Here is a 27,848-nt window from a genome sequence, read left to right on the forward strand (position 1 = left end):
GCTGAGAAAGAGCCCACAGGTAAACAGGCATTGGGCGAAGAAAACAAGGCTGGGGAGTCGGATACACCCGAAGGCGGGGACGATACTGTTCTCATCCATGAGATTGCCGATGAATCCGCAGCTGAAGCTGAGCACGAGCAGCCAGAGCCAGAGACCGCACCCGCGGATACCTCCTTGTCATCTATTGGCACTGATCAGCACATCGAGACCAAGGCAACAACTACTGCGCCGTCCGAGTCATCGCCTGTTGACGCCGCTGATGGTGACAAGACCTACAAGCCATTCGAGTTCGATTCCCAATTTGAAGCGCGCAACTTCAGTGAAGCCCACCCCATTGGTGACGATTCTTTCTTCAAAGAATCTAGCCACCGAGCCTCCTTATCCGCTACGGCGCAGCCGTTCGTTCCCGGTGAAGGTTTTGCTTCCTCAGCGGCTGCGGACACCTCAGTTGAGGCATCGGCAAAGGCCGTCGAGGAACCTCAACGCAAGCGATCTGCGTCTCCCACACCTACGCGTAAGAGTCTTGGGCTTGGTACCTCTCGTTTTGCGTCGCCATCACCACCGCCCAAGCCCAAAGGCCTGGCGGCTTCCCGCTTTGCCGATGCCTCGTCACCTGAGCCTGAACCCGTGCAGGAGGTCCTGCCCTCAGTTGAGAAAGAGCCGCTCGTTGAGGAGCACGGTGATCAGACTTTTGAGGAGATTGATGCCATCATGGAGGAGATGGCTCACGACCCTAGGCTCGGAATTAAAAAAACGACCGACTCGGTGAACAGGGCCGCGCCCGCTACGGAGGCACGCGATTCTCCGACACACCAGCTCGAGTCACCTACTCTTCACTCGCAATACGCCACGGAACTTGCTTCGCGCGAGTACCAGGAGCTGCCTAAGCTACAGACACCCGAGTTGGAAGATCCGTTCCTTGATCCTGTCGATCAGCGCTGGCTCGTTGGCGAAGCAGAGCAGTCCGAAAATCCCTTGGCTAGTGACTGGGAAGAGGCCTTCTCTGCTGACGAACATGAGAAACTTGCGAGCCGTGCTCAGTTCTTTGATGGTCGCGTCAACCAGGTCGTTGGGAATCTGCTGGCCTCTCGCCTCGAGCCCTTGGAGCAAGCACTCTTCTCTATCCAGAATGCTTTGGCTTACAAGTCTGGCCGCCCTACTTCATCTCGTCTTGACAGGAGGAGCATGTCGGCTGAGCTCAGACAGAGCGATGCCGACGACGAAGACGAGGAGCCTGCGCCACGTCGCTCATTGAGTCCCCGTCGTGACCGCAAGATGGATCAAATCCGTGCCGCCGTCTTGGAAAGCCTCACAGCCCACCAGCAAGCCCAGCCAACTGTGGCGCATGCTGTGCCAGAAGATGACTCGGATGCCCGCAACGCGGCCCTGCTCGCCGCTATCACTGAGATGCGGGAGCAGGTTATTGCCAACTCCAAGCCCGACTTTGGTGGCAATGAGCTTAAGAACCTCATTGAGAACGCTGTACAGAGCAGGATACCCCCGCCAGCTGACCCCGATGTTGAACTGTTCAAGAAGATGGAAGCACTCCAGAGTAAGGTCGAGGATCTCGAAGACCAGCTCAGTAACGAGCAGAGCAAGGTTGAAAAGGAGGTCACTGCTCGCAGAGTTGCCGAGGATACTTCCACTGATCTACAACGTCAACTGCAAAATGCCGAGACGCGTATCGAGATCGAGAACATCAACAAGAGCGTGTTTGACCAGAGGGTCAGTGACTTGGAAGAGAAACTCCGTCACCAAGAGGAGCGTACAGAGGCGGAAGTTGAGAATCGTCGCTCTGCTGAGGATCGTTTGTCCGAAAACCAGCGGCTGCTGCGCATCGCGTCAGAGGAAGAAGAACGCCTGCGTGAGACAAACGCGGAGAAGGACGAATGCATCCGCAACATGGAAAAGGCCAACAGCAAGCTGAACATGAAGATGGCTCTGTTGGAGGCCAACTCAACCAACTCGACTCAGTCGCATGCTGAGCTGACAAACAAGGTCAACGCTCTTGAAGCCGACCTTCGTGCTGTTCGTCAAGATAACAACCACTGGCGCGCCGAGGCCGAGCGCTCGGACGAGACCGCTCGTCGCCACGCTGGTGAGCTTGCCCACACCGTCGAGGAGAATAAACACCTGCAGAAGTCGCTCAGTGCTCTTACCATGCAATTGGAGGAGAATGAGCGTCTGCGTGAGAGCTGGCGTGGTAAGTACATGTCTCTCCAGGACGACATGAGCAACGCCGTTCGCGAGATCGCCGAGGAGAACGCCCGCCGCATCAAGAAGGATCAGGCTATGCTTGCCAGGCAGGAGGTTCTCGATGCTCGTCTACAGGCCGAGGCCAAGACGCGTGAGCGTCTAGAGCTGGAAATGGATCGTTTGCAAATGAACGAGCGTTCTGGCATGCGTGCTACCAAGGAGTGCGAGCGCCTTGAGACTCTTCTAGGCGAATTGCGCACAGAGAATCACAAGCTCCAGCAGCGTGCGCTGGCAGCGGACCGCGACTATGAAGAGGCTCGTGAGTCCGGCGCCAGCGAGGTGAAGAGGACGCGCATGGCTATGCAGACAGAAGTCGACGCTGCAAACCACCAAGTCAACATGGTGCGCGAAGAGCTCGAGGAGCAGAACAACAAGCTTCGCCAGCAACTCGAAGCATTCAAGCTTGAGGCCGATCACGACAAGGCCCACCACGAGATGATGCTCGAGGAGTCTGAGAACACCAAGACGTCGGCGCTCGACGAGCTTCGTGCCAGCCACCAGAATGAGTTAGAAGACCTGCAGGCACGCCACGAGCAGCAACGCAACACTGCCGCAGACGAGCACAGCAAGACCGAGCAAAACCTTCTTGAGCGTCTCAGCTTCTCTGCCTCTAGGATCGAGCACTTCCAGGACCGCATCGCCCACCTCGAAGAGAAACTTGAAGTTGCCAAGGAGGCAGCGGCAGCCGCCGCCGCCGCCGCCAAGTCTGCTGGTGTTGATGCTCGCAGCGGTCTCGCTAGCCCTGAAATCCAGCAGAAGTCCGCCGCGGTTTCTGCCCAATCTGGCGTGCCCGAGAAGATCTCTCCCCAGGCTCTGCGTGAGTCCATCATGGTTCTCCAGGAGCAGCTCCAAGCCCGTGAGCAGCGTATCGAGGAGCTTGAGCAGACGGTCGCGAAGTCTGACCCCGATGCTGCTAACAAGATTTCCAAGCGGGACGATGAGATCAGCTGGTTGCGTGAGCTCCTTGCTGTCCGACATGGTGACCTGCAAGACATCATCATGGCACTCTCCTCCGAAAATGTCGACGGCAACCGCGTGAAGGACGCCGCCATCCGTCTCAAGGCCAGTCTCCAGATGGAGGAGCAAGAGCGTGAGAGGGCGATGAACGGAGCGTCGGCTATCAACCTCCCTAGCCTTGCGCAGAGCATCCAGTCAGCGACCCCCCGCGTGGCCCAGAGCATTGGAGCTGCATGGGGCAGCTGGCGCAAAGGAAGCACTTCGTCCCTCACCAGCATGAGCGGCCGCGCTCGCCTTACCTCGGCAGCGGCTTCTCGCAATGCCACACCGTCAAAGGCTGGCCCCGGGCCCCAGCACCCAAACCTGCACCTCGGTGGCCTCATGACGCCCCCGGCCTCGAGTATTCGTCAAAGCCCTCTTGCGGTTAGCAAGCCACAGCCAACAGCCTTTGGCAGCACTGGGCGTCGTTATTCCTCACACGGGAGCGGCAGCCAACCTGGCCAAGAACGTCGCACATCGATGACTGTTCGCCAGTCGGAAAAGATGCCTGCTACCGAGGCGGTGTCACCTCAGCTTCAGCGCGACGAACCTCCAGTCACGCCGCCCATGATGCGTCCCGCGGTATACGACTCGGATGCCCAAGCTGGCGACTTTGATGACGAGGGCTTCTTCGTGGATGAATGATCGTGAGATCCACATCCTCGAGGGCGATGGGCGGCCGCTGTGTTGTTTTTACCATACGATTTCTTTTTGCAATTCTTTCGTCACGTCTCATATGCCGACTTTGTCTACCTACACAAGATTGCGAGAAAAGGTTAGAAAGATACCCCCACCCCCCTGGATTTTGGACGTCAGTTTTCTTTGCGAGCAAGGGCTTCAGCAACAGACTGGCCCCTCCCATACACCGTTCGCATGCGCTCGAGCGCCTGAGTTTCAGATTGCGAGCACGTACGCCAGCCAAGACATCATCAGCGCAGCGCTTTCATTTCGGAGGATAACTCTTTTTTACACTATTCTTAACCAAATTTTTGTTTCCTTTGTCGAAAGAGAGATTTCAAGAAGTTTGGGTGGAACGCGGGAGGAAAATAGGCATCGAGGAGACCAAGACGCTCGTTACCGACGGCGTGTATTGCACTGTAGGGAGCAGCTCTATCTGCTGCCCCATTGTAGATAATTTTAATTATTGATCGCACTCAGCTCACACTATGCTTTTGTAAATGCACAAGAATACTCCATGTCATTTCTGCAAGATAACTGTGGAGCGAGTTCATGAGGTACTACTGCTCAGGAGCTTCTCGACTGCCCATTTGACAGAGAAATTCCTTAGATCCGAGTAATGCTGTCCCACACCGACAAACAGGACTGGCACGTTTGTAGCATGGACCAATGAGACGAGCGTGCCAACCATGTCGCCGACAGTGTCACATTTCGAAATAATGAAGCCGTCCAGAGATGCCGTGCCAAACGCGGCATTGAAGTTTCGTGCTTGCGCAACAGAGTCTGTGCCGACGAGGGCCTGTACGTCTTGTCAGTGCTGCGTGGACGAGAGAGGACAACAAACGCGAAGAGACGGGGAAAACTGACCTCGCCCACCATCAGGATCTTGTCGGGCTGCGCAAACTTGGCAAATTTCTCTAGCGAGCTCATCAACCGTTGGTCGTTGTGCCGTCGACCGGCGGTGTCGATCAGCACCACGTCATATCCACTGCTCGCGGCGTGTGTGACGGCATCCTTGGCCACTGTCGCCGCATCCTTGCCGTACCCCTTTTGGTACAGGTCGACCTCGCCGCCACCCTCACGGGCAGTAAGCTCCTTGAGGTTGCGGACGTGAACGGCGAGCTGCTCGACGGCGCCCGAGCGGAAGGTGTCGCCAGCCGCGATCAGGACGCGGTAGCGGTTTTGTAGGAGGAAATAGCATATCTTGGAGAGGTTGGTAGATTTGCCGACGCCGTTGACGCCGACGATGGAGATGACATAGGGTCTGGGCTTCTTGAGCGAGGTCACGCCTGGTTTTGTGACGGCGTCAATGTCGCGCAGGAGGTCGAGCGAGGAGGTCGGGGTGAGCATCTTTGTGAGTGAAGCCTCCATTGCAGACTGGATCCTGGAGGAGATGGACTCAAACGACCCGGTCTTGACGCCGAGCAGCTCCTTTTCGACACCTTCGCATAGACGCAGGGCAGCTTCCAGAGCGACGTTTTTGCGGACGAGGTGATCCTGCATACCCTTCATGGCTGTGTCGAGATCAGACTTTGTAAGTGTCTTGCCGCCAACGACATTGCGGAAGAGACCAGTGACTGCCGAAACACCCGTGTTCAGTAGACCGGTCGACTTTGCGTCGGTGGGCGTCGAGGACGACTTTTGCGCCGATGCGAGAATGTCATGCACCTCATCGCCCAGATCGCGCAGGACGAACTTGCCCTTGGATTGCTGACCCCAGGTTGATGAGTCGACGGCATCGATGGCCGAGGAGCGCGCAAGTGGTGCCTCGGCCTCGGAGTCGCTGCCGAGTGCATTCTTGGAAGAATAGTCGAGCTGTACGTCGTCCTCCTCATCCGCGAAGCCGTCGGCATCCCACTTGCGCCCCTTCTTGCCCTTGGCTGGCTTTTTCGAGATCTCGTCACCCGAGGACACCGGCCCAGGCACTGTGGACATTGCTTTCCGCGCGCGACGCGACAATTTTCCACCGGGTCCCGCCTTGCCGACAATTAGGTTGCTACCACCTGGTGTCGAAGGCCGCGATGTGCCTGGTGTAGGTACGGGCGTCGACTCAGTGGACGCGACGTCGGCAGTGCCGGCGCCGTTGTGTAGCGCGCGACCGCGATAGGTCAACCCCGGCGCGGCAGGGGCATCACCACTGTCAATGACATTGCCAGAGTTGCCTGGCTCTTCGATATCGGGCACTGGGGGCCCGTTGGCGCGCGCGCTGGTCTTGTCGAGCTCGTTCACTTGCTGGTCGAAGTATTGGTCGAAGCCGGCGCACTCAACGAGAGTGGTGTGTGGTTTTTTGAGCTGCTCGCCATAGAGAGACACGAAGATCGTCTTGATGTTATCGACGAGCTTGTCTACCCAGCTGAGGTGGAGGAGTGATCGGTAGACGACCTAGCCATGGTCAGTCGCAATACATCTTGGTGCGCAGGGATGGAGGGGGGGGGGGGAAGAGGGTAGGATGGATGGTGCGTACGACGAAGATGACACCCAATTCCTTCACGGTTGTCCACTTCAAGGTGTGTTGATCGCTCTTGTATGCTGGGTTCGTCGAGGCCGATTGCGACTCGCGCAGCGACACAGGACCGCTCTTCTCCTCGATAAATGTATCAGCGATGAAGTTGTTGATGACCGAGGGGTTGACGACGGCATATGTGCGCGACCACAGGACGACGCCTGAAGTGGTCACGATCTCAAAGGTGTCCAGCATTCTTGCGACAAGTCGGGTATACCAAAGAGGAGACGATGGGGAGGCGAGCGGCGCAGTCGCTCTGGAAGATTGGGCAAGCAGGCGAGGAAGTGAATGTCTTGTCCTTCTTCCTCAGGTCAATTGGGGGTGGCCAACGCCCGAAGGGTCCAGATTGGGGTTTATCGATAAGTACGTATCGCGGACTCCGGAGGCTTGGCTGTGCTGGATGGCTCGTGTCGCTTGACCGGGGGTTAATTACAAGCTGTGTCATAACTGGCAAGATAAGTTGACATATACTAGGTCTTTCGACGACGTATTTTGATAATTTTTCTACAGCATGTATGCTATCCCCTTCGAGCGTTGCGCAGTCTGAGTGGACTTGGAGAGCTTCACGATGGACATCGACATGCTGGGGTTGAGTTCGCCGTTGATTTCAAGTTGGCTTGCCGTCCTTGAGAACCTGCTGTCATTTGCAATCCTCAGAATCAAATTCCACAGAGCAAACTTGTCGTTGCATGTTTTGGCTGAACAATGCATTGACCACGACAAGCAGTGTCCAAAGTACTCCTCCTGCTTGGCGGCTCATTGATTGATCCGAAGATCAGCCATGTCAGGCACCCAGACACTCAGACCGACGTGGCGCAACCCGCCCACCATCACTCCCAGCGACCAGCTGCCACATCTCCAACTTAGTTGTCCAGCTCCTAAATCACATTCGCTTCCAACGGCACCTATATCTCCTGGCCTGTGTCACAACCGACTTGTGCCCTTCTGCACCAACTGATCCGTACACGATGCAACGAAACACATACGGGCAATCGCCGCCCCTCCACCACCCCGTCCCGCAGCACGTCTCTACTGTACCGCAGCTTCGATCACCACCGCCACCCCCCGGCTCCGCACAATCACAACAGCAAGGCTACACACCGGCCGGCCAACCAGGGAATCCCTACCAACAACAGGGCGGCACCAGTGGGAACGTCTTTGGCGCATATGGTCAGTTCATGAATGATCCCACCGCGCAGGTGGCGGCACAGTTTGGACAGACGGCGTTCAAGCAGGGGCAGGAATACGTGGAGCAAAACGTGTGTTATCGAGCGAGATGCGCAGTACAGGTGAAAGGCTGACTGGGGCAGATTGGACGTTATGTTAATGTCGCGGCACTTAAACACTATTTCAACGTGTCCAATTCGTACGTTATCAACAAGCTCTTTCTCGTGCTGTTTCCCTGGCGGCACAAGGGCTGGTCGCGAAAGCAGGCTGTCGGCGCGAATGGGCAGGAGGGATGGTATCTGTCTCCCCGAGATGATATCAACAGCCCAGACATGTACATTCCAGGTAAGCCAACCTGCGTCCGGCGGATGGACCACCTTGGCTGACTGTTGTAGTGATGGGTCTGGTTACCTACGTTCTCCTCTCGACACTGATTGCAGGTCTCAAGGGCGCGTTCAACCCGGAGCTTCTCGGTGTCACGGCAACCACCGGGCTGAGTGTGGTCATTGTCGAGATCACCGCGTTGAAGCTTGGATGCTATCTCCTCAGCATCTCGAGCCAGTCGCAACTTTTCGACCTCATCGCGTACTCGGGATACAAGTTTGTCGGCATCATTGTCACCATTATAGTGGCGGAAATCCTTAACGGGGGTAAAGGGACAGGCGGCTGGATCGGCTGGGCGGTGTTCGCCTACACGTTCTCAGCCAATGCCTTGTTCTTGGTGAGTACACCTTCCTCGCGCAGCCTGCAACATGCCACTGACAAATGTAGCTTCGTTCGCTGAAGTACGTCCTCCTTCCCGAGATCAATGGGCAGCCTGGTGGCCCGATGCAGACCGATTCGCGCGCCAAGCGCAACCAGCGCACGCAGTTCCTATTCTTTTACTCGTACATTGTCCAGCTGTTCTTCATGTGGGTTCTCACCAGGGCGTGAGCAGCCCAGAGTGGCTCTGGAGATAGATTGTCTCGCAGTCCAGCAGCGACGACTTCACGGTACAGGCGCACAAGGTTTTGATCGGCAGGTTTCATGGTTGAGGCAAGCAGGCAAGCAGGCAAGCAAGCAAGCATGGCAAAAGCTTGGCACAGCGGATCTCAAAACGTCGAGAGTACGTGATGATAATGATGCACGTAGACACATAGGTACACACGGTTCAACTTGGCAAAGCGGTACCCCAGAGATGTCACTGCAGAATGCTGTCCTCAAGTCGCTAGCGCAATGTACATTTTCACTTATTCCTTCATGTAACCCAAGCTTGTACTCCTCCGATCCATCTACGACGGGCAAATATATCGTGTGCGGATCTACAGCCACATGCCACATCTTTGACAACTACTCCCACCTCTCAAAGTTGCTCACGCATTTGCGAGCATGCTCATATAAGTTCCCCATGCAATACCGGCCATGCCGCCAACCAGGTTCCTCGTCTGGACATCCTTCACCACGGTGAAATTGACCACAGCTACTGCAGGCCACACTTTCAGCCCGTCCACGTAGATGCCCCAGAACTCATCGCAGGCCACCCTCCAGACGCCAGCCCAGTCGACCTCGTCGAACTTGATGGAGCCCGGCGAGTTCCAGAAACGAATAGCACCGGTGATGGAGGTCTCCCTGGGTGCGTCGTGCATGGCAGCCTGCAGGCCCCGGGTGTACATGGAAAAGGCGAGGGTATTGAACGTGGCACTCACGGTCTGGTCGAGGACAAGCTTGATGATGGTGTTGCGGACGGAGAGCTTAGGCTCCTTCTTGGGCTTGTCATCGGACTTTTTGGGGTGGGGGCCTGCCGGACGCGACGGAAAGGTGGCCTCCAGCCAGGACTGGAAGAAGAAGTTGATGGGTGTGGTGAGGACGGCAAAGAGCACAAAGCGAAATACGGGTATGTAGTCGATCTCAAGCTCCTCCTGAGTGAGTGCGTCAGCGTGCGTCCGTGTGTGAGATGCAATGCTCAAGAGGGCCGGCTTACTCCGACTTTGAGCGACTCAATGTACTGCGCCAGAACATTGGAGAGAGCGCCCATGAAGCCCGCTTGGAGCGTAGCGTCCATGAAAGGGGGGATGTTGAGCGCCATTGTGGTACGTAGCTGAGCTGTCCGGGGGACTGATGCTGTGCGTTAGACGCGCTCTCAACTCAAGTAGGACACGTTGCTTACTCTTGGGGGCTTTTCTCTGGCTCAGAGCGGTGTGTTCGAGCGCGAGCGACGTTCAAACAAGTTGCCTCGAAATCGAAAGACAGTAGCTTGGGAGAGCTTGAGGATGTGTATCAGCCAAAAGGAAACTGAGCAGACGTGTACTGGATCTGCTCAAAACGAAGTTGCAGCCATCGGTTTTGAGCATCTCGCAAAAAGAGTGGATCAGGCAGGAAGCTCCAGATTGCTTATCTCAGGCTTTCTTTCTCTGGTTGTCATCTAGCACGCTGTGGGCCCTCACATTGTGACATAAACATGAAATACCAAGTGATCATTAGCCTCCGCGAATAGTCGCTCAATACATACTGATGAACCTCTGCGCGACAAGCCCGTTGAATACAGACAGCTCCAGAATGAAGGAATGGACCCGGGTAAGTGAAACGCTCGAGTCCGGCTGAACTGGGACCTGTCTGGGGTAGGCACGTAGGTACCGTAGTTGATTTTGACTTTGGAGCCCCTCAGGGAGGGCGAATTTCAAAGGGTCCAGCGCCAAGCCCAACCGTCAATCCCGACGCCGGCACTGCAGAACCAGCGGGCGGCTGAGTGACGCACAAGGTTGCTTATTAGACTGGAGCTTTCGATCCCCGACCGACTCCTTGAGACCAACCTTTTCCCTCTCTTCCTCCTAGTGCTACAAGACACATGCGTGTACCTGCCTCGCTCAGGTCGGCCTCATTTGTGGCTCGCTTTCAGGCGGCAACTAACATTTCATACCGACCGATACTAGCACGCTGCGAGAAGCAACGCTCGCATACCTCCATTTACGACTTGCGCATACTGTCGCCATCGCCACCCGCCGCACCCTCGATCCATGGAGCACACCGAACCTCTCTTACACGCGAGCACGAGGGTGTCCATTGACGCAGGGTTCCTTTGGCGCTGCCGCGATGGATTCGTCTGCCCCTAGGTTCGCCAACATTGGTTTCGCGGGCATTCTCGACGCCGACCCGCGACCGGTATTCATCGTTGCCAAACCCACCGCGAACAAATCATCCATACGAGACATCGTCTACAAGAACAGAGCACTGGCGAATAGCTCAACGCTTTCGGAAGCGATATTCAACCTTACGAACAATGACGGACACGTACCGTTCTGGGACTGGGTGCTCACGCCTCAGCCGTCGCAGTCTTCTGACCACGACCGTTGTATAACATACATGGGTGTCTATTGGACAAGGACCATGCTGCTGGACAAATGGATCGTCATGAGCGGGAATGACTCACCTCCTTGCTTGGAGCCCCCGCGCAAGCTCAGGGCCGAGGGCAAAGGCAGATCACTATCCAATGCACCAGAGGACGACACCACAAGCGTCGTTGATTTTGCCACGCCGCCCAGGGAACCACACGAATCCAAGGTGACCAAGGTCTTCCGCGCAGAAGCCGATCCTGGCCTCCAACCACCTGATTTCACGCCCGACCCGGAACCGTTCCTGCACGTTATCCAGAGTGTGGACTGGGAGTCGCATAAGTTGGGACCTATGGATGAGTGGCCAGCGGGTCTGCAACAGGCATTCCATCAGACGATCCCGGACTCGAGAGCGATTGCCACGTACTGGGGCCCCAAGTATCGGGCGATCTATAACGAGGCATTCTCCAAGTTCTGCGGCTCGATGCATCCAAGGTTACTGGGCGAGCCTGTTCTGGAGAGTTGGGGTCACTTGAAGGAAGATCTCGACAACCTGTGGAACGCACCGCCGAGCAAACGAGGCAAGAAGATTGAGGATGAGTCGCGCTTCTTCATAGAGAAGGAGGATGGGCATCTGGAGGAGACCTACGTCAAGTGGTCATTGCAACCCATTGTGGAGAACCGCAAGGTGGTCGGGATCCAGCACTGGCTACTCGAGACCACTTCCATGAGGTTATGGGAAAGGCGAATGAAGATGCTTGTGGATTTGGGCAACACTCTAGTCCTCGCCAGAGATGTGAAGTCGTACTGGCAGCGGATATTGGAAGAAATTGAGCGTTGGGATGAGCATGATGTGCCACTGGCATTCGTCTACTCAGTGGACGAAGACGACGATGCGGCATCTTCAAATTCCCGGTACGATTGCCCAAAGACATGTCACCTGGCCGGCTCACTGGGCGTTCCCAAGAATCACCCGATCGCGCCGGAAACATTGGAGCTACGAGACACGAACGAGGGACTGTCGCCCATCTTCCGCGAGGCGCTGCACGCGCAGATTGCGCTCCTGGTGCAGACCAAAGACGACAGCTTACCTGAAAGGCTGCTGGCTGGCCTGGAGTGGCGAGGCTTTGGCGATCCGTGCGATGCCGCGGTCATTCTGCCCATCAGGCCGACACAAGATGAAGCTCTAATGGGAATATTGTTCCTGGGCCTGAATCCCCGACGGCCGTACGACAACGAGTACAGGCAGTTCATCTCGCTTCTGAACCAGAAGCTCACAAGCTCACTCGCATCGACCATTCTTCTCGAAGAGGAAGCGCGGCGCGGACGCAATGCAGCTTCGCAGGCCGCCTACAACACAGCCATGCTCCAGAAGAAGCTTGCATGGCAGACTGAGCAGGCTCATAAGTCTACTCAGAATTTTATGGCTGTTTCAGAATTCATTCCCGTGGGCATGTCATTTGTGGACAACAAGGGCAACGTAACCTTTGCGAATGAGACGTGGCACCGACTCACGCGGTACCCCGAGGGCTGCGTTGACCAAATGGCGCTGCTCGATTGCGTGATCCCGGAGGACAAGCCGAAGATTATGCAGGCCTACAGAGACCTTGAAAGAGTCGACGTGACGTCGTTCGAGTTTCGCATCCCACGCGGCGGCGACGATGGCATGCCGTCGCCCTACGACGACCGCGTTGGACGACACATCCTGGCGTCTGCCAAGGTCGAGCGGGATGACACGGGCGCTGTGCTGCGCATGCTGACATGTCTGATGGATGTGACGGAGCAGAAGAACACGGCCGAGGAGGCAGTACGGAGGGCGCAGGAGGCCGAGAATCTCAAGCGTCTAGCAGAGTTTGCCACCGTCGGAATGTACGACGTCAGCCTCGACGGACGACTGCTCAGCGCAAACGACTCCTTTTGGGAGCTCAGCGGACTGCCCAAGGTGGACCCCACCAAGTCCTATGTCGAGCCGTGGAAGCTCTGTGTGGTGGAGGAGGACTTGCCGGTGGTCAAGGCGAGTCTGGACAGGCTGAGGACGTCGGGGCGGTCGCAGAGTGCGGACATTCGGCTCAAGACGACCTGGACGGCGGAGGACAATAGCGGCAATGCCATTGCGGCAGCCCGGTCGGTGTCGGCGTCCTTCATGCCTGTCACGAGCTCGGAGGGCGTGATCCAGTCGTTCACGGGCTGCATCAGCGACGTGTCGATGCAAAAGTGGCAGCTGGAGCAGGAGAAGAAGCGCAAGGAGGAGGCGATTGAGTCGAAGCGACAGCAAGAGAACTTTATCGACATGACATCGCACGAGATGCGCAACCCGCTGAGCGCCATTGTTCACTGCACGGACGCGATCATTGCGTCGCTGTCGAGAATTGAGGAGCTGGAAGGGGTGACTACGCCTGTACCGGCCGGGACGAACGCTGCCGACTCTCTCATGCTGGCACAACAGGCCGAGAGGAGAGAGGTGGAGGAGGCCAAGAAGGCGGAAGCCAAAAAGCTGCTGCGCGATGCCATTGATCACGCCGAGACCATCGAGACATGTGCTCAGCACCAGAAGCGCATTGTCGACGACATTCTCACCATGTCAAAGCTCGACTCGAAGCTCTTGGCCGTGACGCCCTGCACTGTCAACCCAATCAACATTGTCACGGACGCGCTCAAAATGTTCGAGGTAGAAGCACGTCGTGTGGACATTGTCCTCACGTCCGTCGTGGATCCATCCTACACAGCGCTCGGGCATGAGTACCTCGACCTGGACCCATCACGCGTCAAGCAGGTGCTCATCAATCTCCTTACCAACGCGCTCAAATTCACCAAGACGGGCAATGTCCGAAACGTGACCATATACTGCAAAGGATCCAGGGAGCCGCCGGGCGGCGAGATGACGACGGCCGAGTTCATCCCGCGCTTCAAGGAGCCGGCGGACGAGTACGAGCAGCCGGCGCTGAAGAACCGCACGGACCCGGTGTATCTGCTCTTCGAGGTCAAGGACACGGGTCAGGGTCTGAGTGCGGAGGAGCGCAGCAGCCTGTTCAACAAGTTTGTGCAGGCCAGCGCCAAGACCCACGTCAAGTATGGCGGATCCGGTCTCGGGCTGTTCATCTCGCGGCGTCTGACGGAGCTGCAGAACGGGGCGATTGGTGTGTCGAGCCAGCAGGGCGTCGGGTCGACGTTTGCGTTCTACGTCGAGTCCTACGTGCCGAGCGAGACGGCGCTCAAGGACGCGCAGGCGGCCGCGGCTGCGGCAAGAATCGTGGCCAGCTCGTTGGGCGTCAATGGCGAGCCCGACTCGAGCTCCGAGGCTACCGGATGGAAACGCGGCCTACTCTCGAGCCAGCGCATGCCGCGACGACTGCGTCCCGGCGCCAGCAACGCGCGCCTGGACGGTATTCTGGTGGTCGAGGACAATCTGATCAACCAACACATTACGCGGCGCAGCCTGTCGAAGAGGGGCTACTCGGTGGACGTGGCGAACCATGGCATCGAGGCTCTCGAGAAACTGCGCAAATCACTGGTCGGACTCACGATTGGGACGCAAACCAACAGCAACGGAGGTGGCGATGTTGAAGCGCCGGGTAGTCCTGATGCGCAGGGCCAGCAGCAGCAACCGATACTGATCAACGTTGTGTTGATGGATGTGGAAATGCCAGTGCAGGATGGACTGACATGTACGCGGCACATTCGCGAGCTCGAGGCGCAGGGCGAGGTGCTGTGCGCGTCAGGAGGCAGGGTGCCCATCATCGCGGTGACGGCCAACGCGCGACCGGAGCAGGTGACGGAGGCGAAGCAGGCCGGGTGCGACGACGTGCTGGTCAAGCCGTATAAGATGCCCGTGTTAATAGAGATGATGCAGGTTGTGGTGCGACGCATCGGGTCGTCGAGCCCAAGCTCGTCGGCGAGTGGAGGCGCATGAGGCGCGGTAGGGCATGGTAGCGAGCTACGACTATTGCAGGCGTCCCAGGCACATGCATGCGCATATCGGTCTACAATACATAGTTGAAAGTAGTATCGGAGGGGGGCATGGGCGGCTCGCCCTCTGGCTGGCGGAAGATGTTGTGCCGATCGAGAGGCGGACCCTGGCCGCATGGGGTAATTAGGACGGGTGAAGAGGCGATTGGAACTCGTGCATGACGACAGAGATTTGTTTGGCGAGCATCAGTCAAGATACCAGAGCGTTGTCCTTCAGGTTGTCCACGCCGTGCTGGATCTAGATTCTGCCGTCCCCCTGGTGACAAGGCACGGTGATACCCGCAAGGAAGACCGGAGAAATTCCGCCTGTAGGATCCTGGATAGCATCGGCTCGTCGAGACAGAAGCCAACAAACAGCCTACCATGTGAATAACTAGTAGAAGTGATTATTACCCCGCAGTGGCCGTCGAGGTGCCTCCAGTCGACGCCCGTCATCCGATGCGGAGAATGTAGGGAGGGAGGAGATGGACAGAGAGGAGGGACAGGTGGGAAGATAAATAAGACGGCATTTTCTTGGACGAACTGAGCTTGTCTGTGAATACATTACAACTACCAGTCTAGTCAACACTTGCGCCTCCCGTTCTTTTTGTTGGCGTACTTAGCCGACGGAATCTCTCACGTGCACTCGCTCATCCTCTCCATCACCCAACGCCCGCGTGCCGGAGTCCGTCCGCCCTTGCACACACCACCGCCATTTCACACCTCACTCACTCACTCACTCACCAGCGAGACCGCGTCCATTTACTCCAACACTCTTCGCCCCACAGCAGCAACATGGCGGAACGCGTGCACAGGGTGACCATGTTCAAGATGCCCAAGGAGGAGGACCGGGCCCAGATGCTGGAGCGGTACAAGACCATGGCGGCCGAGAACAAGCGGGTACGACTCTCTCACGTCTTCCACCCAGTAAATACTGAGTGAGTACTGTACACGTACTGACCCGACGCCCAGGACGGCAAGCCCTACATCCTCAGCATGACCGTTGGCCCCGCCGAGGAGGACCCCCGTTCGCAGGGCTACACGCTCGTCAGCAAGACTGAGTTTGCCAGCATGGACGACATGAAGTACTACGACAACGAGTGCCCCGCCCACGGGCAGATCAAGGCGCTGGTGCCTTCGCTCACCGTCGAGGGCATCCTGACGGTGTACTTTAAGGCGGCGGCCACTGGTGGCGCGGCGGCCAAGTAGTAGATGGAACAATTAGGTTGTCTAGAGAATTGACAGATGAGATTATTGTCTGTAACTAGTAAGTGTGTGACTGATTATATGGGTATCATGCATGTATCCGTACGCCGCGCTCGATTCCCACCCCTTGCAAACGACAAGTTCCTCCCCCCGTCCTCACGCCGTTGTCCCCGCGTCCTGTATCGACTCCTGCACCACGGGCATATTGCGCGCCCTCTTCTCGGCCTCGTCCCGCAAGCCCGCCATAGCGTCCCGGAACCCCTTCTCGAGACCCCGGCCGTACCCGCCCTTCATGCCGCTGCTCATGCGGCCATAGTACGTCTCCCAGCAGACGTACTCGACGCCGCTGCCGTCGCGCGCCTCGACAAACTCTTGCACGCGCTCGCTGCCCGAGAAGAACTTGGCCATGCGGCCCCGGACCATCCAGGCGACGCGCACGCCCCGCCGGCCGTCCTCGCGCTGGATTGGCTCCAGTGCTGTCACCTGCATGTTGTGCTTCTCCTTCTTGCGCGTCGCCGCGTTGGTGTCGACCACCATCTCGAGGGTGAACTGCGTCGCGTCCCGGAGCGTGGTGTGTAGCGTCTTGATGCCGTCAATGTCGGGCGTGTCCCGGATGCAGCGGGGCAAGGGTGCCGTGCACACGGGCTGGTGCGTCACGGTCAGCGTCGGGCAAAAGGGGTTCCAAATGGAGTACGTCCGCGCGTCGAGGAGGAGGCCGGCCACGATGCCCAGCGGCGCGGCGATCTTGGTCGCGCACACGAGCGAGGCCAGACCCTGCTGGTCGGGGAAGCTGGGCGTGGGCAGGGCCTGGGCAGTGAGTTTGGGCTCCTGGTCGGCGACGACGGCCTCGCCAATGGACGACACGTGGATGGGCGAGGTGCCGGACGAGAGTGATGTGCGGCTGGACGAGGTGGAGTGCCGCACGCTCATGGACCGCGTGGGCGATGTGGATGGTGATGAGGCTGAGGCAGCCGTGTGCGTGCTCATCAGAGACAGCCGGCTGCTGGGGCGTTTCCTCAGCGACATGTTGGCGTTGTACTTGTCTGGTCTCGAGGAATGCGTACTGAATGGTTGGTGGAAAGGGCGATGTGTGACTGTAATCTTCGTCAAAGGTGGCTCGGCCAGAAGTGATGTAAGTGGTAGATGTGTACGTGTCGCACTGCGATATGGACAGCTGGTGAAGATGTAGGCAAGGCGAATGGGAGAGGAAGCGAAATTTAGACAATAACACCAAGTCCAAGGGGTCCCAGCAAGTATACTAATACAAAGAAAGGGCAGCGAACTACTGCGTATCGGTAGGAAGCATGACGGAGACGAATAGACCAGGGAGGGCCGGCCATGCTTGTTTGCCCACGGAGCGCTTCCCGGTCCACATCGGCGCCTCCCTATCCTTGCCCATCATGGACGTGTCTGGCCCCCCCCCGGCACATGACCTGTCGGATTTCCCGTGGAGTGAACGAAACAATAAAGGGCGCCGCGGTTCTTGGTTACGCAACGGCGGACATTGTGCTGCGGAGAATCCAATCAGTGGCAGCCACAACTTGCATCCAGCTCAGGATCAGGGCCCCTGCGTCGTCGTCACGTTCGTTGGCCAGCAAGCGCAACGTATTCTCCCCACAAAGCCATTGTGCGTTCATGAATCATAGATACGGTCATATCCGGGGTTCAGCGCGGCGGCAGAGGGAGAGATGTCGTTCGTGCATGGTGGCGCCCGTTAGCGGTCGGAGGGTCTGTCACCCGCCGCAGCACTGAGACAGACAGACAGACGCAAGAGCCGGTGGAGGGGACTGGACTGGAGGCGAAAGGACGCAGCCATGTGGTCGGTCGGACGTGGCTCGTGCAGCATCGGTGCGGCACCTGTCCGTGGAGTCGTGCGCCAAGTGAACAAGAGCTGCCAGGTCAGATTGCCTTGGGCGAGATTGGTCAGGATCCTGTTATCGCCATGGGTGGGTGTTTCATCATCGGTCGGCAGCCAACCTGTCTGCACCGAACCGGCGAGGTATTTGGAAACGTCGGCAGATGAACGAGCGCGCATATGTTTCGTGCCGCTGCCGCACTGCCTGGAAAAGAAACAGAGACATAGAGGTCTTGCGAAGTGATGGATGAATTCTATTGAGGCCTGTTTGTCGGTTGCATACATGCAATGTGGAAATGAGCTTGTCGGTGTGACGGCCGGGGCAGCCACGCTCAGGTCTGTTGCCTGTACCGCTTGACTGGCTGCTTGTCATGATCTTATCTGACTATCACAGCCTTATCGCAGGCTGGCAGCCTATCGATACCGTAGTCTTCGCTCCTCACAGGGGGCTAAAGGGCCCTTGACCTTGACGGGGCTGTCCTTCTGGAAACCCGATTGAAGGCGGCGCCGCACGCTGCAGATCACTCAGGAGCTTTCAAAATTCATCATAGCGCATGGCCTAGACGTCACTCGAAAATCCAAGGGTCCAGTTTGCCTCCACGTCTTTGTCAGATCGGAGCCGAGCGTCGGCTGCACTGGTCCCAAGCCTCGTGGGAGTCGGCTCTTAAGACGACACGAGATGCTGGTGGAGGCGAGGCGTTGACCCAGCGCCCTCTGTCGGGGGTGGTCAGTGCGATTTGCAATCATCGTTGGTGTGCTTGTACGAGAGACGCTGTCTTTGACGACGGAGGCCAGACGCTTTGGATGTGTTCTGTGAACCCAGACGCGTTCGTATTCAAGTGTTCCAAGCCAACGTGGACTCGTCAGATCGCGGGACACCACAGCCATACACACCAGCCGTCCACGTGCGGGCAACCAAGGAAGGGAACAAGCTCGACATGAGTTTTTTTTTTTGGAAGATCCTACCAGGCAGTGACTACGTGTACGGCACGCGCGGCTGTTTTGATCCGGGCTGACTAGACGTCGCTGGCTAGGATTGATATGCTTGCTGCCCCTCCAGATCGTCGCCCATACACGTTCATAGATCGACGACTGTCGATCATGTGATAAGTCAACGGGAGAGGGTGGCCAAGAGATGACTACTACTTTTTGAACACTTCGCGATGATAGTGCTTGTCATGTTATTTCCGTGGTTGGTTTGCACGACGTGCCCTAAAGCACTGAACTCATAAACCCCCTTTTTTCTCCTTTATAGCGAGTCCATCGATAGAAGCAACGATCAGTCGCCTAGATAACACATAGTTCATGACAACTGTGCTGCTAGCTCACTTGGAGGGTACATGAGCATGCTGCTTCCATAGGGAGGACCATATCGCCAACTGCATCGAATGGCCTTGCGTTGACCAGTGTACTCTGCCTGAACATGCGTGAAGTGAAGTGCATGTATCAGGTCACAGAGACAACAAGGAACGCACGAATCTGCCACAGAACCTATAGAATCGCCGTACATGAAAAAATTGATACACTGATCTGCAACGAAGAAAGCGCACGCTTCATGCACCTGTACACCGAGGCCTGCGCTCTGTCTGCTGGCGCCTGCGTAGACACAAATTGGGGCTTCAGAGCAGTACTTGCAGTAGGCGTGCCCTGTAGACGGGACGCATGTTCTTGTATAGGCTCACAAGCGCCATGTTGGAAGACATATGTCAAACTCAACGCAACTGCTCCAGGTACACATAGTACTTTAGCCTCGAAACCTCCAATCTCGACAGACCATCTGTTGCATGCCAGGCCATCGTGGAGAGAGGTTCCGACTCTGTACCTGACATTGAAAGCACTTAAGACAATGTCCCAATAGACACCACCTGCGCCAAAATTGTCCAGCGCGGTCTTGCCCAATACCCGATTTACTTTCTGCAGCCATTGTGAGCAGGCGACAGGAGAGTTGTGAACTTGGAGCACGGAAACTTTCACGGAGATCCAACGATAGCCTGCAGCGGCAAAGAACTTGGAACGAACAGAATGTTACAGAGTGCACGTGGATAACTAAAGTAGTTGGGAACTCCTTTAGTAGCCTCGAACAACCCATTCCCCTCAGAGGTGTCACAAGCCCATGCTGCAATCCCAAGACGCCTTAACGGTTTCCCAAATAACAGCCATAAGAACCATGCTACCGTTCACCCACGTTCTAGAGTGTACTATATTGTGATCATGTACGGCCATTCTAGTAGTGTTAGTGATCGCAACATGGACCATGTGGCTGTAGACGGGCAGTGAATCGGTGCGAGACGCGTTGCCTACGTGACTTCAGTTGATTATCTAAAACGTTTCTTGTATCCTAACCTCGGTTCTCCTCCTTCCCTTCTTTTAACCCATCATACCAACCAGACAGTTTCTTTACTGCAGTCGATCATCCCTGAAACAGCGCTGGGTATTGTCAAGTCTTCAAGCTACAACGAAAACACCGCCTCTTCTTTCACCACCGTTCTCTCGGGGACGCACAACAGCTAAAGAGTCTCTCAACGCACCTGATATAAGCATCGAAGATACCATGCACTTCAACGACATCTTCGATGGCTGCAAGCCTGGTGCTGACGGCATCATCACCATCGGCCAGGGCAAAGCTGCCCATGAAGCTGCCGCCCAGCTCCCCCAAGCCTTTCGCGACAAGGCCAATTTTCCCCACGAAATCCTGCACACCACCGGCATGGTATCGCTCCATGACCTAGGCGACGCTTCGTGCCAGGCCAAGGGCGAGTTTGAAGTCATCGCCAAGACCGCCTTTGACGTCGTCAAGCGCTTCCCCAGTGGCACAGCCATCGTTCATCTCGGCGCTACCAACTCCAACATGTACGCTCCCTACGTCGCGGCCTTCAAGGCCCAAGAGAAGTCCTGTGTCTACCTCCCCCTCGTCTCGGACCTCCCATCCCTCCAAGCCCAAGTCACGCGTGCCACGGAGGAGTTCCCTGGCATGCCCACGTACGGCCTGCACGGCACATGCGAAGAGGGCGACGACTTTTTCGCCAACATCAAGATCCCATGCCTGTACCTCTACCTGGGTTCCCGCTTCTACGGCGTCCCCGACCCCCTCTGCCTCGACCGCATACACTCCTTCTCCCAAAACTTCAAGCGCACGGACGCCCTCATCATCAGCCAAGAGGAGCCCCCCAAGACGGACGCTGGCCCCGTGTCCCGCGGCAAAGACCCCTACATGACGCCCCTGTACCGCAAGTTTGTCGACACCTATCTTCGTGCCCTTTGCGCGCACGCCGGCATCGAGAACGTCAGGCCCGGCAGGGACTTTCCCTACAAGGCCAAGTCAGAAGGTGGCATGCACTATTTCGAGATGACCACGACGCGCGACATGGTCTGCACCGCTGCTGGATACGATGGTTTCACTATTGAGACCGGTACCGTCTTCAACATGTTCAAGACTTGGAAGCGTGGTGCTGGCAACGTTGTGGAAATCACCCTCGACGCAGACGTCAACATTGAGACCCTTGGCCACTCGGACAAGATGCGCATGAACTTGTACCTCATTTTCCCTTAAACAATGGAGCATGCCACGCAGAAAGACAGAGTGATGTCTTCTTTGCTACAGGAAATATGTTGTACCATGCGAGAAGATTGCGATCTACCTGTCAGAGAGACGGAGATTTTGGATGGACCGCCTACGGACTGATTGGATGGTGTGAGATATGGATTACCATGGCCATTTGGAGGTCTCGACAGAAAGGAAAGCCCAAAGACAGGGAAAAAGGTCCTAGTTTCTTTGCGCGAATTTCCTTTTCTTTTTTTTTTTTTTTTTCTTTTCTGAGGGAGTGAGGGAACATAATGGTTGTTTGGTTTCTGGTATGGGTTGGTCTACTCAGGGGCTGGTCGACATCTACGAAAGGCCACCTTACACTGAGTTGAATCCCCCGAAATCATCCACTGAGCCAAATTCGCAGTTTTCGGTCCCACAATAGTATGATAAAAAAAAATAAGTGTGAAACAGTCCGTGCTTGTGTTCGTGTCCTGTAGCTATATTCATACGATCCATCCCCTCTGTCTATGTACATGCTGTCCTTCACACCAAGCCGAACCTGTCGTCAAGACCCGTCCGCTTCTAGAACGGGAACTTCCGTTTCTAGAATAGGGATATCCGTTTTGAAGAGCTACTTGTTAACAAAATAGCGGTGCTCAGCAGGGACACCGAAAAAATTGGCCTTCTTCATCTCCGCGCCGTCCAGATACTCAGCCTGGACCAGGCCGATGCGGAAGATGGGGATGCGCTGTGAACAGTCCCTGAGCTTCCAGTGGAGGAGCACATCGCCCAGGACAGACACAGAAACCCCGTCTTCCCGCTTTACGACGGGCCGGACGATGACGTCCTGAAACTCGAAGTAGAGGACGCGCCTCGTCCCGGTGGGCGTGACGTACTTTCTCCCGAGCAGCACGGGCCTGCCCTTGACCTTGGACTTGTGGTACCAGGCTCGGACGGTGTGGGCGATCTGCAAGTCATCTGTTCCGTTGTTGACAATAGTGTGGAAGCGAAAGTCCTTTTTGTTGAACTTTTGGGCCCCATTGGAGTTGCCAAAGAACAGCTGCCATTTGAGGTCCTTCTCGTCCTGCCTCCGCCACACGGGGAACGACACTGACCAGGGCCCGTTCCACCAGAACGGCACGTAGTGGGATGGCACGTCGTAGTGAAGGACCTGGCAGACGGCCGGGTCGGGCATGTCCTGGCAGACATCGACCATCGTGGGGCGCCATGGTTGCCCAGCCGGGAGGCTGTAGTGCACCGAGGGGTCAGGGTCTTTCCCCAGGAGGTGTTTGGAGCACCAGTCGCCGATCTCGCGGCTCAATTTGTCGAGCTGTGTGCACTTGGCGTTCGTGAGAGTGGCTACAGTACATAGCAGTATCAGCAGCAGCGCGGCTGTGTGGTGCAACATCACCATGTTGTCTTTGATGGCTGCGGTTGGATGGCAATCTTGTGCCCGTTATGAGGGGATCAAGGTGACCCGGGAGATGAAAGGAGCGCGCGACTGTGGGCGACGAGCAGCTGAACATATACTTGTCAACACATAAATTTTGAGTTTCGTCTTAAGACAGATTTATAGATAGATTCATGAACAGATTTACGGACAGATTCATGGACCACAAACTCGAGATAAGAAAAGGCTTTCTGAGGACTAAAACTACAAGCTTTGGAGCTAATTCGATGAGACCACCAACCCATGTCCACGCACCTCATCCAGCCAACTCCTTCTCTAGGGCATCCGCCATCTCGCCCAGCGTTGCAAACTTCCAATCGTAAATCTCACCGCCCGTGTTGCCCATGACCGCGCCCGGACGGTAGATCCAACTTGACTTGATGCCCTGCTTCCTGGCGGGCTCATGGTCGTGGAATTGACTTTGCGCCGTCTGTAGCACCTGCTCCCTTGTGACACTAAATTTGTCTCTGACCACGCGAAGCATGTGCTCAAAATTACGCTGGTCGGGCTTGTAGCTCCCAACGTCCTGCGCGGTGATGATGGTGTCAAAATGTGCGCCTGCGAGGGGCCCTGCCAGGCTCTTGCGGAACGACTCAACGTCCACGTTGGAGAGCACGACGAGCTTGTAGTGCCGTGCCAGCCTCTGCAGCGCGCCGACGCTGTCGGGGAAGGCAGGCCACTGGCCGACGGTGGCGCCAAACTGCTGGCACTGCTCGTCGCTGGGTGCCTGGAGGCCCAGCTTCGCGGCGACGTGGGGGAGGATGGTGGCCAGGAGGTCTTGATACTTCATGTCCGGAGTCTTGGACTGCTGTGCGGCCTCGCACTCGTGGTAGACGGTGAGGAGTTTCTCACGAGTAAAAGTGGCATTGTTGGCGGAGAGGAGGGGCTGCAAACCGTTGAGCACGCCAGTCTCCCAGTCGATGAGGGTGCCGTAGACGTCAAAGCAGAGGAGTTTGAAGTCTGTGAGGCGGGTCATTTTGGTGGTGTGGGCGCTGAGAAGGCAAAAGCTGTGTTGTTCTTGGTTGCATCAGTTGATCGCGTGGTTTGTGGTCTCTGGCAAGGGTGTGAGTGGCATGAGGCACGTATGATGGACGATGTGACACTGGCGTTGACATTCAAGAGGCCGGAAGCGGGGGCCGGGCCGGTAGATGCCACCGGACGGAGCCGCTACACCGGACCGGTCCCACGTAATAGAGTACAGGTGCATGAGTCGGCATCAGGGTTCGTGGCTGGCGTGGATGTATGGCTGATCCACGTAAGAACATGTTCGCCATTCCAGATTCGCTTGTAAGTGTATCACCTGGCATTTGTGTCCAGCCCATAGTACCTGGTAGCCCGACGGAAACCATGGTCTTCAGCCTACCCGGAACCCCTTCTTTCTGCCACCTTGGCTTGACCTGGCCCAAAACTGCATGTACATATATACCGTTCATAGTACTAATGTCTGGGAGCCAAGGAAAAGAAAAAGCGTGTGAGTGGAAGAGTAAAAAAATATCACTTGTATCTGATGCGCTAACTGAAAGAACATGGTCGTTGTATAATCGCAAACTTAAGTTTGGAGTGTCCTAAAACTGATTTCACCAGCTTCGGTGTTTCAAAGACATTGCAACATTGAAGCTGATCCAAGCTTGAAACTCAATTTTTTCACATGAGTTGACAGGCATAGTTGAACTCTTATATTGGCATGGTGACTTGTGAAACTCCATGACAGTCCGCCGTACGGGTGCCGTTGAGCCAGACCAGCCTCCACGTAACAGGGTTCCATTTGTATGTTGATCTGCAAGAAACCCGGCCGGGGCTCATAACTACCACACGGTGCGACTATGGAAAATGAACTTCAAGCTCGTGGCAATCACAGATTTACTACGTTTTGGGCGTTGAAGTGCCTGGCATGTAACTTATATGCTGATCATGGCAACCCGGTGGAATCAGATTTTGACTTACCCGGCACCACTCCCTTCTCCGTTGGGCCAGATCAACAGTCTTACATACCTTTGGAATTCAGGCCACAACCGCATCACACACAAGACTACGGACGGACAACTCTTGTCTCTCAAACTTCTCACCCTCACCACGCGTGACGTACGCACGAAAAACTGGAGAAATTTGTTGGGATATCGAAATAAAGCAATGCCTCGGCAGTCCGCGACGGACTGTCACGGACACCCACTTTTACGCCGGTGGAATTGCTCAAAACAGCCATTTTCCCCCGTCAGGCGTCCGAAGACTTATCAATCCCGTCGGGTTGTGCCTGGAAGAATCAGCCCTTGCGTGTCCGAGTGCGAGAAAACTCAACATTCTCTGGCTAGCTCCTTGTTCGCCTCCCTCGTCGGAGAAAAAATCTACCTGGTTGGGCTGGGCTGCGCGTGTAGACTATATATACATGCAGATGTGCCGTACGTTGCCAGTCTCGCGGTGTAACAAATAGCATTATAGAGTGGTCATTTGCTGCTGATTCGTTAACACCCCGTCGTCCCTGAACAACGTAAGCCAGCCTCTCCCCCTGTGCGTCCGCGAAACCGTGTCTAGTCTATTCAATCTGCTGTCGAATTGAGATCCTTCGCTCACCAGCTGATTTATCAATTCACCCTTCCACTCACTCACTCATCTTTCTTTCCGCATTCACAATGACCAACACGCGTGGCGCAAGTAAATTAATACCACGGACGCTGATTCGAAATGTCCAGGCCGTCCTCCCACAGTCCATTCGGCGTCCGCAAAAGAGCCATCTCGCCGGCCTTCTGATCGCCATCTTCCTCACGCTGCGACTACGCCAGCGCATCCACAAGAAAGTCACCATGCCAGCCGCATCCACCAAGGCACCCGCCTTTCCCGGCTTCAAACCCCTATCCGAGCAGGTCTTTGTCCGGGAACCCGCAGGTGATGCCGCCATCAAGCCCGCGCCCGACCACCCCGACGTCGTGCTTGTCTATGGCTGGGGCGACGGCATCCCCAAGCACGTCGTCAAGTACGCAGACGGCTTCCAGACAGTCTATCCCGCGGCCAAGCAAATTGTCGTCCTCTCGCCCATCAGCAAAGCCATGTTCAGCACGCTCGCCGAGCGTTCGCTGCAGATGGCGCCCGTGGTGCAGGAGCTCTTTCCCGACGGCGCCCACGTCGACGACAGCCGCCGTCGCATTCTCGTCCACACCATGTCCAACACGGGCGCGGTGAACTACGCCGCCACCATCAACCGCTTCAAGGATGTTTACAGCAGACCCTTCCCCCACACCCTCTTCATCATGGACTCAACACCCGGCAGCGTCGCCATCACCTGGGATAACCTGAAGCGCTGGTCGCGCGCCATGTCGCTTGGTATGGCCAAATTCTTTCCCTGGCCTTTTGTCGTCACGCAAGGCATCTTTCTCGTCTTCCTTTTTATCAACAACCTTGTCGAGCAGGCGACCGGACGCGAGAGTGCGGGCGGGTGGAGCAGAAGGGCGTCCCTCAACAAGGAGTGGGAGGCCATTGGCGCGCGGAAGCTGTACATGTACAGCAAGGAGGACGACCTCATCAACTATGAGGACATTGAGGTGCATGCCGCCGAGGCGAAGCAGCTCGGATGGAAGGTGGATGTCGAGGTGTTTGAGGGCTCAGGTCATGTTGGACACATGAGGCTGCATGCTGCGCAGTACTGGACAGCAATCGCCGAGTCGTGGAAGAAGGCAGTGGCGGATGGCGAGGCCTGAGGAGAGAGAGGTGCGGTGATGGTGGGGGATGTGTATCATGGCCAGCGATGCTTATGGCGGAATATTTGCCGACCGTACTAGAATTAGTAATAACTAGACTCTTTTGATGTTTCTTCATTTCTATCCAGTTGGAGTCGTGGGGTTGAGTGCCACGGTTGTGTCTATGTGGGAAGCGAATTGAACTTGGGTGGCAAATCCAACTCCCGCAGTGACCTCACTCATCATCATCAAGCCTCCTACTCACGTACTTACCTATAAACCAAAACGTCCAGCGCAGACTCAATGTCGCCGTCGACATCAAACGCCATTTTCAGCCATCATGTTGCCCAAATCGAGCGCATCAATCACACCCCTGCGTGCCTTGACGACATCTCGACACCAGATACCAGCACACGGCTTCATCCCCAACACATCAATATCCCATCATCCACTGCTTATCTATCATGGCGCCTTTCAACAACCTGTCAACCCATCTTCCGTCGAGCAGCATCTGACGGCCTTCGGCGTCGTCAAGCCCCATTGGCGCTATTCCATGTATACAAAGACACACTTCCACAGCACGGCGCACGAGGTGCTGGTCGTCACCGATGGACGCGCACGACTCAACTTTGGCGGGGAAGAGAACCCCGGTAGGGTAGAACTGACAGTCGATCCCGGGGATGTGATCGTCATCCCCGCTGGCGTGAGCCATCGGCTCCTGCACGATGAAAGTGGTGCGTTCGCCATGGTAGGCAGCTACCCTGTCAACAGCCGGCAGTGGGACATGTGCTATGGGGGTCCAGACGACGAGGACAAGGTGAACGGAATCGGTGGTTTGAGCTGGTTCGAGAGGGATCCCGTGTATGGCGACGATGGACCAGTGCTGCATGGGGATTGATTGGAAGGTGACGCCCATATCAAGAAGAACAATTTGTTTCAGGGCCAACTCGTGTGGTGCGAGCACGGGCAAGATAAGTGTCTGTCTGCCCAAGCAAACATCAGTAATCCCGAACAAGCAAACGTGCACGGGTCTATCTTGCATAACGCGAGATTGTAAATCTTTGGCCTGTTTGTCTGGAAATCTCTCTGTTTTCATCGCGTCCCTCAACATGTCCTCGATCAGACGAGTTGCCGGTCATGGGCAGCCAGTGAGATCACCGCATGCACGATCAGTTGAATCAAGTAGTATTCAAACGCGACCAAGATGTAAAGATGGAGTGAGTTCATGGTCAGTCATCTCGCCTGCTTGGCGGACAAGCAATCCTCTGTGGCAGCAGCGTCTTTGTCACT

General features: G+C 56.2%; 11 protein-coding genes across 11 annotated transcripts; 6 read left to right on the forward strand and 5 right to left on the reverse strand.

The window, feature by feature from the left end:
• Positions 1-4,480: 4,480 nt before the first annotated feature.
• Positions 4,481-6,628, reverse strand: J7T54_008535 (uncharacterized protein; the record flags this gene model as incomplete). Its single annotated transcript, XM_051507345.1, has 3 exons — positions 4,481-4,729; positions 4,798-6,312; positions 6,395-6,628. 3 exons carry the CDS (start codon positions 6,626-6,628, stop codon positions 4,481-4,483), a joined length of 1,998 nt encoding a protein of 665 aa, XP_051361472.1.
• Positions 6,629-7,401: 773 nt separating this feature from the next.
• Positions 7,402-8,533, forward strand: J7T54_008536 (ER to golgi transport protein Yif1; the record flags this gene model as incomplete). Its single annotated transcript, XM_051507346.1, has 4 exons — positions 7,402-7,692; positions 7,744-7,945; positions 7,996-8,321; positions 8,372-8,533. The coding sequence occupies 4 exons, from the start codon at positions 7,402-7,404 to the stop codon at positions 8,531-8,533; spliced, it is 981 nt and encodes a 326-aa protein (XP_051361473.1).
• Positions 8,534-8,952: 419 nt separating this feature from the next.
• J7T54_008537 (Mpv17 / PMP22 family) lies at positions 8,953-9,665 on the reverse strand (the record flags this gene model as incomplete). Its single annotated transcript, XM_051507347.1, has 2 exons — positions 8,953-9,498; positions 9,561-9,665. 2 exons carry the CDS (start codon positions 9,663-9,665, stop codon positions 8,953-8,955), a joined length of 651 nt encoding a protein of 216 aa, XP_051361474.1.
• A 1,004-nt stretch (positions 9,666-10,669) lies between these two features.
• Positions 10,670-14,818, forward strand: J7T54_008538 (Hybrid signal transduction histidine kinase K-like protein; the record flags this gene model as incomplete). Its single annotated transcript, XM_051507348.1, has 1 exon — positions 10,670-14,818. One exon carries the CDS (start codon positions 10,670-10,672, stop codon positions 14,816-14,818), a length of 4,149 nt encoding a protein of 1,382 aa, XP_051361475.1.
• An 830-nt stretch (positions 14,819-15,648) lies between these two features.
• Positions 15,649-16,062, forward strand: J7T54_008539 (uncharacterized protein; the record flags this gene model as incomplete). Its single annotated transcript, XM_051507349.1, has 2 exons — positions 15,649-15,753; positions 15,826-16,062. 2 exons carry the CDS (start codon positions 15,649-15,651, stop codon positions 16,060-16,062), a joined length of 342 nt encoding a protein of 113 aa, XP_051361476.1.
• A 153-nt stretch (positions 16,063-16,215) lies between these two features.
• J7T54_008540 (uncharacterized protein) lies at positions 16,216-17,085 on the reverse strand (the record flags this gene model as incomplete). Its single annotated transcript, XM_051507350.1, has 1 exon — positions 16,216-17,085. The coding sequence occupies one exon, from the start codon at positions 17,083-17,085 to the stop codon at positions 16,216-16,218; it is 870 nt and encodes a 289-aa protein (XP_051361477.1).
• Positions 17,086-20,465: 3,380 nt separating this feature from the next.
• Positions 20,466-21,464, forward strand: J7T54_008541 (uncharacterized protein; the record flags this gene model as incomplete). The annotated part of the gene is made up of 1 exon (XM_051507351.1): positions 20,466-21,464. One exon carries the CDS (start codon positions 20,466-20,468, stop codon positions 21,462-21,464), a length of 999 nt encoding a protein of 332 aa, XP_051361478.1.
• Positions 21,465-22,071: 607 nt separating this feature from the next.
• J7T54_008542 (uncharacterized protein) lies at positions 22,072-22,854 on the reverse strand (the record flags this gene model as incomplete). Its single annotated transcript, XM_051507353.1, has 1 exon — positions 22,072-22,854. The coding sequence occupies one exon, from the start codon at positions 22,852-22,854 to the stop codon at positions 22,072-22,074; it is 783 nt and encodes a 260-aa protein (XP_051361479.1).
• A 292-nt stretch (positions 22,855-23,146) lies between these two features.
• J7T54_008543 (uncharacterized protein) lies at positions 23,147-23,866 on the reverse strand (the record flags this gene model as incomplete). Its single annotated transcript, XM_051507354.1, has 1 exon — positions 23,147-23,866. The coding sequence occupies one exon, from the start codon at positions 23,864-23,866 to the stop codon at positions 23,147-23,149; it is 720 nt and encodes a 239-aa protein (XP_051361480.1).
• Positions 23,867-25,517: 1,651 nt separating this feature from the next.
• On the forward strand, positions 25,518-26,579 carry J7T54_008544 (DUF829-domain-containing protein; the record flags this gene model as incomplete). Its single annotated transcript, XM_051507355.1, has 1 exon — positions 25,518-26,579. One exon carries the CDS (start codon positions 25,518-25,520, stop codon positions 26,577-26,579), a length of 1,062 nt encoding a protein of 353 aa, XP_051361481.1.
• A 319-nt stretch (positions 26,580-26,898) lies between these two features.
• Positions 26,899-27,456, forward strand: J7T54_008545 (Cupin; the record flags this gene model as incomplete). Its single annotated transcript, XM_051507356.1, has 1 exon — positions 26,899-27,456. The coding sequence occupies one exon, from the start codon at positions 26,899-26,901 to the stop codon at positions 27,454-27,456; it is 558 nt and encodes a 185-aa protein (XP_051361482.1).
• Positions 27,457-27,848: the final 392 nt, after the last annotated feature.

Source organism: Emericellopsis cladophorae (genome assembly GCF_022114955.1).
Source record: "Emericellopsis cladophorae strain MUM 19.33 chromosome Unknown NODE_30_length_267324_cov_122_989508, whole genome shotgun sequence".
NCBI classification, from domain to species: Eukaryota; Fungi; Ascomycota; class Sordariomycetes; order Hypocreales; family Bionectriaceae; genus Emericellopsis; species Emericellopsis cladophorae.